Source organism: Canis aureus, chromosome 37 (genome assembly GCF_053574225.1).
Source record: "Canis aureus isolate CA01 chromosome 37, VMU_Caureus_v.1.0, whole genome shotgun sequence".
In the NCBI taxonomy this organism is placed as follows: domain Eukaryota; kingdom Metazoa; phylum Chordata; class Mammalia; order Carnivora; family Canidae; genus Canis; species Canis aureus.
In genome coordinates, this window is record NC_135647.1 from 10,142,936 (window position 1) to 10,156,890 (window position 13,955).

The 13,955-nt window shown below is 43.6% G+C and overlaps 1 protein-coding gene across 1 annotated transcript; it reads right to left on the bottom strand.

Annotated features, from left to right (window-relative positions):
* Window positions 1-549: 549 nt before the first annotated feature.
* Window positions 550-10,643, bottom strand: FAM8A1 (family with sequence similarity 8 member A1). The gene is made up of 5 exons (XM_077886262.1): window positions 9,898-10,643; window positions 7,872-7,992; window positions 6,176-6,299; window positions 5,524-5,663; window positions 550-4,087 (listed from the first exon to the last, which is right to left on the bottom strand). The coding sequence occupies exons 1-5, from the start codon at window positions 10,529-10,531 to the stop codon at window positions 3,943-3,945; spliced, it is 1,164 nt and encodes a 387-aa protein (XP_077742388.1). The 5' UTR covers window positions 10,532-10,643; the 3' UTR covers window positions 550-3,942.
* Window positions 10,644-13,955: the final 3,312 nt, after the last annotated feature.

The following is a 13,955-nucleotide window of genomic DNA, read 5'->3' on the forward strand; positions in this document are numbered from 1 at the left end:
ATTGCCCAGCCCAGGCATTTGCCAGTGGAGACTTTGAACTTCTGGTTCCCCGTGTGTAACGTGGGTCCTTAGTATCTTGCATAATAGTTGGGATGGCTAACCACTACGAAAGGCAGGATTAGTTTAACATTAAGCATCGTCACCTACGAGTAACTTTCGAGTGACTGACTTGCTTAAAGAATATACCCCAAAAATGGTGCCTGGTGGCTCAGTGGTTGAGCGTCTGCCTTGGCTCAGGGGTCCTGGGATCAAGTCCCACATGGGGCTCCCTGCGGGGAGCCCTCTTCTCCCTCTGCCTGTGTCTCTCTACCTGTGTCTCTCATGAATAAATAAAATCTTTTGAAAAAAAACCCCTATATATCCCAAAAGGTGGACTTGGTTTTTTTTTTTTTTTTTTTTTTGGTAGACCTCCATTTCTGAAAGCACTCTAGTTGACTGCCATTCTCCTGAAGGCAGGAAATCTTAGAAAATTGTATTTGGAACCAAGGGTTTCCTTAAGCAGGAGATTCTAGTGCAAATATCAAATTAACAGTCAAAAAACAAAAGCACTAGTGTTCAAGTATTTATTGAGACAAAGAATACAAACTGGTGGCATACAAATTATTAAAAATAGAATGCTGAATTTTATTTATAGGCAGGCCATCAGATACTTTTTGTGGGTCAAGCCCTATTATAATGAACTGCAAAGGAAATACAACATGGTTTGGAATGAAGAACTTCACCCAGGCAAGCACATACTGTAGATTTTGGCCTTTGGTAGAGGGGATGGGAAGTGGCAAGTAACAAATGATCCTTGTCAGATTTCTGGAATACTGCTGTTATTTGGGCATATTCTTCAAAAGAAACAAAAGCCTGTGAATAGGGCTAAGTGTGGAATGAAAGTACTTAATACCCCTATCTCTCTCAAAAAGCTTTCTACTCCCAAGTAGCAAATAGTTTCAACTCCTTTCTACCTTCCTTTTGCTGGAAATACTTATGCATAAGTAAAACACTCCCACAAGTCACTTAAAGCAGTTACAACAACTTTTACTTCTCATTTGAAACAACAAACACTAAAGACTTAGTTTTATAATTTAGGTAAAGGAGTCCTCAAATGTGTTTTTTTCCAAATCTAAGTATTTGGGTAAAACTGCAAGGTAAACATTTAGGTGGAAAGAAGTGACCTCTGAACCAGTGGACACAGTGTCAGTTGGGCAACATTTTAAAGGGTTATTATCCAAAAACATGCTGGCTTTGTTTGTGTAGTCCTGGACTGGTCTCAACAGCAAGGCTTGCCATCCTCGCCTACTTCCCTAAGCCCGGCAGGAACGTGAGCACGCAGACTTGCAGACTTTACTTTTCTCAAGGTGCACTAGCCGCTCTGGCTGGCTGTTTCTAGTAATGGGTACCGAGACTTTCTAGGCACCTGAGTTAACTGCCTGTTCTGTGGTTTTATTTAGGGCACGTTCCCTGAAACCATGTTCTTACTTGGCTTGACTTCTAATCTTTGTTCCCTTGTTTCTTAATTTGTAAAAGCGATGGATAATGTTTGTGCTATAAAAACAACTTGCTTTTTGCCTTTTTGGGCTAGAGCTTCAGCATGAGAATTACACTTTGACACAGAAATCAGCATTTCTATAAATGAAATATACTAAATGGAAAAGTGTTTTTGAAAAGAGGAGAGGCTCCACCCCACGACCCTAAGAGGAAAAAAGCGACTCTCCCTTCTTTCCCATTGTTTTTGTCATCACCCCCCACCCCCACAATGATTTGGGAATCAAAATCTCTTTTCCTAAGTGCTGGATTCAAAATACAAACACACTTGCATTTTTATGTAAAGGCAAAGTAGTAATATTTATTTTATAGGACTATATAACTTGAATCCTAAGATGGATCTAAATGAACCTACATATAAATATGATTCTGAATAACTCCTATATAGCAAATGTGCAATATTTTAAGAAATTAAACTGGGCTACTTACTTGTTTTTGCTTGGCTATATAAATAAAAATGGCCTAGATGGTGAACCTTCCAATTACCTGGGAGGAAATTCTAAATTAAATATATATTTCAGAGCAATATGGCCGAAGGACATTTCAATTTGAACTCCCCCCATCAGTGGCAAAAATCATGTATCCACTAATACTAATGTACATGCTACTGGATGGTAAGTTTATGTAACATTTCCTAACGGGTCTGTCTACTGTGAAGGGCCATGTAAGTTTCATACGTCTTCCCAGGGGCTATAAGTGAATGATCTGTTAAGTACTTTGACACACTTAACTTTGTGATGTTGGATTTAATATAAAATTATTTTGAAAGACATGGTTTATGAAATTTTATAATAAGGGTATTAGGACACTGTTAAGGTTTCTATGGACATCAAATGTGATTATTTTCAGTTTTTAAAGTCAAAGAAAAACTATAAAAATTGATAGTGATCGACATGTCTTGCATTTGCTACAAAGACCAAAAATAAAGTCCAGGTTGATCTTTAAAGCAATCTAAAAAAAAAATAAATAAAAAAATAAAGCAATCTAATTATGAAGTGTTCAAGACAGTTTAGTGTTTTTTTTTGTTTGTTTGTTTGTTTTTTGAAAACAGTGTCAGGGCTGGAAAAATTGCCTAAGGAAGAAAACTTTTTCAGGTACATCTCAATACCGCTAACTGGGCCACTTAACAAGAGCATGCACACACATTTAAAACAGTAAGCTTTGCTTCAGTAGAATAAATTAAAATGGCAATACACAGAGTGTTACTTAACATTTCCCTCAAAACATCATCTCTGGCAGGCCCCAAACAAGCTTTTTGGCCCAGAAAACTTAGAAAAATGTCTGGAAATGGTACTTGTCCTTGTTTTAGAGAGAACAGTTCATAATGGGAAAACTGCTAATATTTCAGAGGCTACTAATATTTTGTCATAAAATACTAAGATTATTTAACTCCTTGATGTTTTAAAAGTCATGGAACTATATAAAATATAAAAAGAAACTAACTAGTATGTGACTACCTGGTGTACAAATAGAAGGTACATTCAAGACACTGAACAGCACTAACACTTTCTTCATGCTGCACACGTACTGGGATTATTGTTTTACAGTAAATATGCAACAATTTGATGAAGACCTTTCCCCCACATACTTATAGTTTGATTCAGGGGACTAAAAACACTTGCACATGAATTTCAACTTAAATTTACGGTGAAAATTTAGGTGCCCCTTCCCTCCCCAAGCAATCACTAACTTACCTTTTCTTTAAAAATATTCAGTAATAATATAGCAAATAGGACTTAATACTTTTTCATCATCATGCAAAACTTGCCCCCAAATACATGTTCAAACAGTAACAATACTTGTAGAATAGCGTCATTCCCACAGTACACTGCAGTAGGGATTTGAGAACTCCAGGGGGAGGGAACTGCCTGCTTCATCTGCCCCTTTCTCTTGCAGCTAACACTTCCTCCTAGGATGGGAGACAAGTGGATTACCAAATTTGTGTCCTCCCTCCCTCTCCCCAAAAGGAAAGACAATTTCCCCAAGAAGTGTTAACTATGAGTTAATGTGTTTACAAAACACAAGTGGACTTTCTCCATCATTTTGGGGTAAACCAAAATAAATTTTTCAAAGTTTCATCTGCAGATATAACAGCTGAAAATGCTTTCAGCAAATTCTAAAGCCTTAGATCTTAAGAAAGTATATATTGTCCATTGTTGATTATAAAACCACTTGCCTCCTTTTTGATCTAAAAATTTTTAACACTTGAATTTAACAGGCTTTTCTTCTGGAAAAGTTCTTTGGCATTCAAGTAAAATCAATACTTTCAGAGCAGTCACCTGCATCACACTGAAGCGCCTGCTTTAATCTCTAAATCATCAGTTAGTGTAACCAGGGACACTGATGGCCTTGACACATAATGTAGTCTTGTTATTCCAGGCAGTATGGAATTCAGGGTTGTTTGGGGCATCATCTGACCCCGTTTCTCTTTACCACAATGGTTCCTGCTACAATGTCATAGGCTGTTCGATTATGCTGAAAAAACAGCAGTGTGATGAAAGCAGGGAAAAAAGAAGCAATAGAAAAATTCTTGATCAAAGCTCGTATAGTAGACCTAAAAAATTAAGGCAAAAAATATCAGGTAAATTATATACCAACCACTTAGAGATTAACTGTATCCTATTAAGTCCAAAGTAAGATATTTAAAACATACAAAGTACTGAGGGGGTTTTCACCTTCGATAGCGGAGTGATTTTCAAGTAGCATTATATTCTGATAAAACCACCTGGGCTGTTTTAAAGCCTTCATCATGAATATGTCTTAGAACGTGAACTAAAGGTTTACAGCATTTTCTCTGATATTTTGCTATAAGAATAACTCTTCCCTTCATTTACCTTTTGTATAGTCACTTGTGTGTTTGGTACCTTCTACATTGATGTGCTTTACTGCAGTTCCCTTTTTCTACCTTCTGTGAAGCTCTAACAATTCAAATTACTGTGTATTCTTTCTTTGTGGGATGCTATGATTAAAGAAAGCTTTAAAAAACTTCCAGCCATGGCTCAGAAGGGAGAATCATCCTGCCAGTGTTAGATTTCTGCCTCTCCGTACACTAAAAGGCTATAAGGAAAGCCCTGTGGCTCATAATGCAGGCTAGTTGGTTTCATATCCATTTTCTACCATTCACTTGTGCTCTACATCTGTAAAAAAGGGATAATGGCACCTATCTTATTAGTTAACACATATTCAGCGTTTTAAACAATGCCTGTTACATAAGAGGTGCTCAATAAACAGCCATTATTGACTCTCATTAAAAGTAGCAACCGGGATTATAATAATCACAAAACTGTAAGAAGTTTTGAGGATATCCACAAAATCAAGGCTTCCAGAGTCTCTCATATTTCTTTATATAACAACCCAGCTCTGAATCATTCTGGCAGCAATTCCAGCCAGTATCTTGTTTTGCTCAACTGACTGCCGCCTACTTGAGTCTCTACAACTCCCATTATCACTATTTGTACCTCCCCACAGAGCCAGACAGCAACAGCTAGCCATGAGTACTGCCAGTATTACAAGCTCTATCGTATCACTTAAGACCAAGAGCTGGGTGGATGCATATGTATCTGTCCAAACTCTTCCTGCCCATTCAGGATGGGATAATGACCAGTATTACTACCAAATGGAGGCTGGAGGCTCAAGGCAGATTAGTAACTGGCCCTATAACCACAGATTTAGAGAATAATCAAACTAGGTATGGAGACTGATATAGACAGCATCACCACCCAAACCCTCTTACTGTGACTTTTATTCCATAAAATGATTATCTTGACATGGTATACTGAAGAGGGGTCTACAATTCTATAAAACAACTGGAAAACTCCAATTTTTCAGTTTTGAACGTAACAAAGGTAAGTCTATCTATTACATGCCACGAAGAAAAATACCAGCATCCTAAAAATACTGTTTCAAATGACGTAACTTATAATATTGAATTCTACAGTTAAAATTTATTATTTTCATAAGTACACAGTAAAGCTACGAAAAAAAACTTACGTTGTAATGCTAACATTTGAGGAAGGAATCACTAAAACCCGACTTGGTGCAATAAGCACTGATGTATCACACGTCACAACTCGAAGCCCTAGCAGGAACTTCCCTGGGGTAGCTCCACCTGCTCCCCAAATGCAAATTATCTAAGGAAAAAAAGGATAATTTAAAAATAATTTACTAGCTCAACTCTACCAACTTTAAAGGTTAGTTTTTTGCCATATTCACGTTTTAACATTTTCAAGTTGAAAGAATCTCATAGAGTACTTGGAGTTTAATGCTGTAACGCATTTCTGCAGGTCTCTTACACCCTCAAGACCACAAGACATCTATTGTAATATTTCTCTGTGACCCACTTTTTTTTTTAGCAAGCTGTTTCTGTGGAAAAATACATTTCAAGTTCCACAACCAACTTAGAAGTGTGTTTTTGGACCACAAGACTGAAATATGTTACAAAGAAATTGTAAAATGTCTACACTCAGAAAAGTTTATTTTTTACCTTGAAGAATACTATGTTAAAAAACATTTGGGAAAAAAATTTAAAAATAGACATTTGACAAAAACATGAATAATCATAAATTCCCATTATTTTTTGTGTTGGGCTGATAATCTAAAAGTAGACTGTTAAATGTGAATATTTGCTGAGTCCGTAGCTTACCTCATAGAAACAAACTAACAATCTGTATATAAGAGCCACAATCATCATTTTCTGCAAATCTTCCATTGATGTGTCTTCATCTATTTCTTCTATTATATAATGCATAGCAAACTTAGAGATATCCCTACACAAAACAATAGTTTTGAGTTATAAAGAATTATTTTCTTTACCAGAGCAATTGCATTGACATTTTTTCCACTAGTGTAAGTCACAAACTTTAATTAATTCTAAACTGATCTTTAGGTTTCCACCCATTTAGTTTCACAAAACATTCATTTACTAGCCCTGGAGACTCCATCTGATTTCTGCTTTCATGGAGACTCTTACCTACTAGACAAAGCACAACAAATAAGTAATAATAAAGTGGGATGAGGGTGATGATAGAGAACCACCTGATAGTGGGGAAACACATACCAGGTACATGTGACTTAGTGAATGAAGGCTTCCCATAAATGACATCTGAGCTGAGATGTGGAGGATGAAGAGAAGGTAGCCAGACTAAGAAGGGGGAAGTTTCAGGGGAAGAGACTCTCTAGCAAGAGAGGAAGCCTTGGGACGAGGCTGTGATGGAAGCTGTAAGCCATGTGGCATGGCCCAAATATTAAGTATAGAAGGTCAAAGTGATTAAGAAATAAGAGCATCTGTTAAACGATAGGAAGACAAGACTTTATCCTGATGGCACTAAGAAATTACCGAAGAGTTTTAAGGTGGGAGAGGGGCAGAATCAGAATTTATGATCTCTTTGATTTTTTATATCAGACTGGACTGAGACAGAACAGGAGACAGGAGACTGAGATGCCAGTAAGAAGACTTTTGCTATGATCCTGAGAAGAGATGACAATCACTGGACCAGGGAGAAGCAGTGATGATGAAACAGTAAAGGGTAAACAGTCTGAGTTAAAGGCTATTCAGGAGCCTGAAAGAAAGGAGCTGGTACCTGGTTGGCTGCGCAGGGGGTGGGACAGAAAGGGAGAGGGAGGGAGGAATCACAGTAACACTCGGGTTGCTGGCAAGGGTCCTGAAATTTCACAAGGGTTTGTATCTTGAAACTGACACTACCTTTGTGATTATAAATTCTGGGCTCAACTTCTTATAAACCCAAACTTCAATCTATAAAAAGGAGGTATTAACCTCTACATCTCATACTGGTGGTAAGATTAAAGAATCCATATGAAGTGAGCTCAGTACTTAACATATAGATAATGCTTAGCAAGTGATAATTGCTATCTAATTATTAATATTAAAAGGATTACTTAAATAAATGGCTCACTTTGCAGTTCACTTGGGACTTGCTTGATAGTATAATCAATCCCATTTGGGAATGCCGTCTGATTATCATCAGTTCATCTACCCAAAGCTCTTTATTTTTTTTGTCTTTACTCTGAATAGGACAGTAAGCAGGAAATTAATGCCTGGCCTAATAGTTGAATCAAAAAAACACATTTACCTACTTTTGACAGGTGAGATTTCCACAGATCTTTCAGAATTTATTAAAGTGCTTTTCTCTTTTTTGTAGTTATTTCTTAACACCAAGAAAAAAATATGATAGTTCCTTACAGGAGCTCCCTATAGGAGAAATCATGACACTGGCACCCTGATTATCCATACAGTCATTTGCAGAAATGAACAGAACTTCAGAAAATAAGATCTCTATACTGTAGACATTAAAACCTTTCTTCAAAAAGCCTTAACTTACTTTATTCCACTGAGGTGCATAATGCTTAAGACAATGGTTGCTTTTATAAAGAAGAGAATAAAGAAATCCACCATCTCTGCCATAAATCTGTGGGCCAAGGAAGGAATAATGTATTCTCTGCCTGTAAATTAAAAAAAAAAAAAAAAAAAAAAAAAAAAGTTAGGAAAAATTACTCATTTCACATAGACCTTGGAACCCAAGTTAGGTAATAAATGGAAAACACAAAGTCAAGGTGTAACTTGCTAGTAAAAAGAAAGTTAAAATCTTGCAACAATTATTGGTATTGACTCCATCGATAGTACATGTCATTTAAATACAGCAACACTGCTCCACTCTTTACTGAATAAAGTTTGCTTTCAGCCCCTTAAGAGTAAAAAAAATGATTTCAAAGATATTACATTACTTAAGGCACTCAAAGCATTTCACGAGTGACTCAAAAGAGAATCCTGGTGACCACAGCCTATGATACAAAATTAAACTTTTTTTTTTTAAGGAAAAACCAAGGTTAAGTATAGACAGTTACTAGGACAAAGTAAATACCTGTGTTCTTCATCATACCTTCATTCATTGTCTTACTTTTTTTTTAAGATTTTATTTATTTATTCATGAGACACACACACACACACACACACACACACACACACAGAGGCAGAGACACAGGCAGGGGGAGAAGCAGGCTCCCTGCAGGGAGCCTAAGGCTGACCGGATCCCTGGTCTCCAGGGTCATGCCCTGGGCTGCAGGCGGCGCTAAACCACTGAGCCATCCAGGGATCCCTTGTCTTACTTTTGTATGTAATAAATTCAATGATTACCAATCTGACATCTTAAGTTCTGAATGGGACCAAATTCAGGAGCACTAATTTTTAAAAAAAAAATTTTAAAGATTTACTTATTCACTTATTCATGAGAGACACAGAGAGACAGAGAGAGAGAGAGAGGCAGAGGGAGAAGCAGGCTCCCTGCAAGGAGCTCGACACGGGACCCGATCCCTGGTCTCCAGGGTCATACCCTGGGTTGCAGGCGGTGCTAAATCGCTGAGCCATCCAGGGATCCCTTGTCTTACTTTTGTATGTAATAAATTCAACGATTATCCATCTGACATCTTAAGTTCTGAATGGACCAAATTCAGGAGCACTAATTTAAAAAAAAATTAAAGATTTATTTATTCACTTATTCATGAGAGACAGAGAGAGACAGAGAGAGAGAAGCCGAGGGAGAAGCAGGCTCCACGCAGGGAGCCCGACTGGGTCCCGGGTCTCCAGGATCCCGCCCCGGGCTGCAGGCGGCGCTAACCGCTGAGCCACCCGGGGCCGCCCAGGAGAGCCGATTCTTGTCTCCTGTATCTGTGGCTGAATAAAGTAAACAAACAAACAAGTCTAAACAATAAACCAAAAAAGTGTGACTCCTACAAAATACTCTTAATTCCCTACAGAAGTCAACAGGCAAATACACAAAGAACATTCAGTTAGGGAACATAACTCCATTTGTGGTCCTGAAAATCTCCTTTTAAATGCGTCGTTTCATCGTCCCTGGTGTCGAGCTAGCGTGTCCCCATCCTCTTGAATTCTCTACTGTAGACACTACCACACCTCACCGTGCATCCTATCCCGTGTGACAAAGCTGCGTCTGGACGATTCCCAGCACTACCGGCGCCCCCTCCGCCCCCGGCGCCCCCTCCGCCCCCGCCAGCTGTCAAGGTGGCTTTGCCACTGGACAGTCAAGCTGCGCATCTCCCCCTCTCCCTCTCTCTCTGCAGCAGGGGGCTCAAGAGGGCAGTTCCGCGAGCAAAGGTCTCCTCTACACGTGGAAACGACTCGCCCCAGGACTAAGGGGGTCGGTCCGGGGACCAGGTCTAGAGGACAAAGCAGCCGCGCCGCCCGGCTGCACCCTCGGAATTTAAGGCCTGGGCGGCGAGCGCAGGGCAGCGCCCACCTGGGGGGCGGCGGCGGCGGCGGCGGCGGCAGGTACGGCCCCCCTCCGCCCCGCCCCGCCCCGCCCCCTCCCCCGCGTCGGGCTCCTTCCTCACCTGCCTGCCGCCCGGTGTCGCTCGGGCTTCGCGAGGCGGCGCCGGAGCCCACCCTGGTCGCTGGCGCTGCCCGGACCGCCCCCTGCCCGTGCGCAGCCCGAGCGCCCAGGCCCGCGGCGGCGGCGGCGGCGGCGGCGGCGGCGGCGGCGGGGAGGCCGGGGGCCGCCCCCGGGTCGGGCCCGGCGGCCGCGGCGCCCAGGAAGTAGAAGGGGCTGTAGTAGGCCGGGGCGTGTCCGGCCGGGGGCGGCGGGGGGCTGCCGTAGGCGGGGAAGGCGGCGAGGCCGCTGTGCCAGGTGAGGTAGCCGCAGTACGACTGCCACAGCCACTCGTGCACCTGCCGGGAGTACTCGCGGGCGCTCAGCCGCGCCGGCCTCTCCCGCGGCGCCTCGCGGCCCGCCGGCTCCTGCAGCCCCGCCCCGGGCTTCCCCGGCGGCCGCGGCGGCTCCGACTCCTCAGCGGCGGCCGCGGCGGGCGCGAGGCCCGGGGCCTGGGGTTCGGCCTGCGGCCCGGCCCGGGGGCGTGGGGCGGCGGCGGCGGCGGGAGGGCCTCCCGGGGAGCGGGCGGGCTCGGGGTCCCCGGCGCCGTCGTCCTGCCCGGGAGGGCGGCCTCGGGCTTCCTCCGGCCCGTCTGCCATCGTCGCCTCAGCGGCACCCTCGGCGGCCCTGTCACTGCGCGGCCTCCCTCCCCCGCTGGCTCCTCCCCAACGGCCGGGTCGCCACCGCAGCAGCCGCGGGCGTCAACAATCCGCCACCGGAAGCGGAAACCCCGCCTCTCCCCGGCGTCGCCGGCCGGGGGCGGGGCGGGGCGCGGGAGGAAGCGGCGGGGGCGGGGCGGGGGCGGGGCGGGGGCGGGGTCCGGGTCCTCGCCGCCTGCAGCGCCGCCTGCCACGGTCGTGCTGGAGCGTGAGGCCCCGCCTGCCCCCGCCTCGCCCCCTGGCAGGTGCACGCAGGCTGCCGCCGGGGAGGCCGCGGAGGGGGAAGACGAGGTCCGCGAGCTGCCGGGTCCCGGGTTTCTGTGGCCGAGCCGCGACGGGCTGGGCCTCCAGGCACAGGGCTTGTGGCTTTTCAGCAAGGTTTGTCCGCCTGCATTCGTCCCGGCTAATTAGTCCTCGGCCCTAGGTACTCAACACCTGTCCCCTTTAAAAGGACAAGAAATGCACGGCCAAAGGACGCTGAGCCACACAGACATCAAGAGAGCGTGGCTCGGCTGCAGGGATTTTCAGGGTCAAAAGCAGGGAAGAGGGATTATAGGGGATGGAATGGAAGCTAGGCTGTGTCCTCGCCCTGGAGCTGTCGACGTCCCACTGCTGTAGACTCCGGCACAACCGCGCTCCCGCAGGCCCTCGTCCCAACCTTGGGTGCCGGCTCCTCAAATTTCCTGTTAAGGCGAAACCGGTTCGCGTCCCAGGGCTTTGGAGCTTAATTTGAATCCTCCGGCCCAGACATGATTTCCGCTTCCTCCGAACTATATAGGGCACCTTTTATGTTTATATCTTAATAGACGTCCCTATCTCATAAAGCTGATTCAGTGATAGGAGTATGTTTTTGTATCCCGGTGCCATCCTACTGAAGACCTCCAGGGGCCACTTACTGTGGTTGCCCATGTTATTATTGATGTCAGTCTTTTTTTCTTTTTTAAGATTTTCTGTATTTATTCATGAAGGACTCACACAGAGAGAGGCGGAGACACAGGCAGAGGGAGGAGCAGGCTCCCTGCAGGGAGCTGGATGCGGGACTCGAACCCAGGACCTCGGGATGACAACCTAGGCCGAAGGCAGATGCTCAACCACTGAGTCACCCAGGTGCCCCCAAGAGTCATTCTTGACTTTGGGAAATAGAATAGTAAAAGGTGTGACTTTTGCCCTTAGGTTCAGTAGCTCATATGATTAAAGGGGAAGGACGTTTCATGAAGCACTTGAAGACCAATTTAAGACAGTATAGTAAGAATCCAAAATAGGGAGGGATCGTGGTGATGTCTAGCTAGCAAGGTTACCCTTAACAAATTTGGTTTTAAAAACGGTGAGGAAGTTGTAACATTTAAGCAAATAAGCATTCCAAGTTTTGGGGGATGGGAGTGGCGGGGGGGGGGGGGGAGGCGGGCAGGAGAAGCAGGAAGAAAGGAAGATGATAGGGAATGAGTGTGAAATATCGTATAAGTATTAGAGGCATAGACTTTGTTTTGAATAACATCCATTAGGTAGCACCTGGCGCAGGGCCACCCACATATTTATACATTTATAGTAATTAGGACTCTTGGGTGCTATTGTTGGAAAAACAATTCTAACTGATTTTTTTTAAAGATTTTATTTATTTATTCATGAGACACAGAGAGAGAGAGAGAGAGACAGAGAGAGAAAGAGAAAAGCAGAGACACAGGCAGAGGGAGAAGCAGGCTCCCTGCAGGGAGCCAGATGTGGGACTCCAGGATCAGGCCCTGGGCCGAAGGCAGAGGCTCAACCACTGAGCCACCCAGGTGTCCCACTGAGCCACCCAGGTGTCCCTCTAACTGATTTAAGAGAGATAAAAGTAAGTGAATTTATTGACTTGCATAACTAAAAAGTTCAGGAATAGTTTAGGTTTCAAGAATATCTAGTTACAGATGATTGCTTAAGAAATCACCTCTTTTTTGGTTTCTTTTTGTTTTCTTTCTTTCTTTCTTTTTTTTTTTTTTAAGATTTTGTTTGTTTATTAGTGAGAGACACAGACAGAGGGGCAGAGACAGAAGCAGGTTCCACTCACCATCCTGGGTCTCCAGGATCACACCCTGGGCTGAAGGTGGCGCTAAACCACTGAGCCACCTGGGCTGCCCTCCTTTTTGGTTTATTTTCTGACTTGGCCTTTGAGGAAAGTAAGAATGTTTCTGTTTCAGTGATTTAAAACAACAACAACAACAACAAAATTCTAACTGGCTTGAACAAAAACATTTTTTTGCCTTTGTATATCAAGTTCCGGGGTTGTACATAATATAAGAACATTCAGTGGGTCATATAATAGGCATCCCAAAAGAGAGAAGAGAGATCAAATTCAACAGAATGATGGCCCCAAATTTTCTAGAATTGAAGAAAGACTATGCTTTAGATTGAAAGAACATCGAGTCTTGAGAAAATAACATATACGTGATGATGAATTTAAGCAAAGAGAAAAGTTTAACGATCTTAATAGTAATCAAAACATAAACTACTGACAAAGAAATGACATTTACACTGGAAGCTAAGTTTTTGAAAGTAAAAAGTAGGTGCTGAAGAGTGTAGAATGAATATATGTAGTACTGAGGCGAAATTACCGACAACCCAGAATGTTAAAACCAGGTAAATAATCACTCAAGAATGAAGATGTGTGGGTAGCCCCGGTGGCCCAGCGGTTTGGCAACGCCTTCAGCCCGGGGTGTGATCCTGGAGACCCAGGATCAAGTCCCATGTCAGGCTCCCTGCGTGGAGCCTGCTTCTCCCTCTGCCTGTGTCTCTGCCTCTCTCTCTCTCTCTGTGTCTGTCATGAATAAATAATAAAATCTTAAAAAGAAAAGAATGAAGATGTGATGTAATGCACTACTGCCAATCCAAATAACATACTGATCAACCCTAGCCCCTTTCCATCACACTCAGCTAAGAATAGAAGCCTCAGGGATGTAGAAAGAGAAGTATTTATGACTCAAGAATATAAATGGATTCTGGAAAGATGGTAGTATATGAGTTTTGAATCTCCATGGATCCCTACATAGAAACAGACTAGATGATGAAACCAAGAATGCAAGAAACAGCGGAAGTAATGACACATATCACCACAAACCCCAAAATATAAGAGGATGAGGTCAAACAAATGCAAAACATGTGCAGTGTCAATGCCAAAAAAATGAGATCAAAATTGTAAAGATGTTAAGAAAATGATGTAAGAAATGAAAGAGCAAGGGATCCCTGGGTGGCGCAGTGGTTTGGCGCCTGCCTTTGGCCCAGGGCGCGATCCTGGAGACCCGGGATCGAATCCCACGTCGGGCTCCCTGCATGGAGCCTGCTTCTCCCTCTGCCTGTGTCTCTGCCTCTCTCTCTCTCTCTCTATCATGAA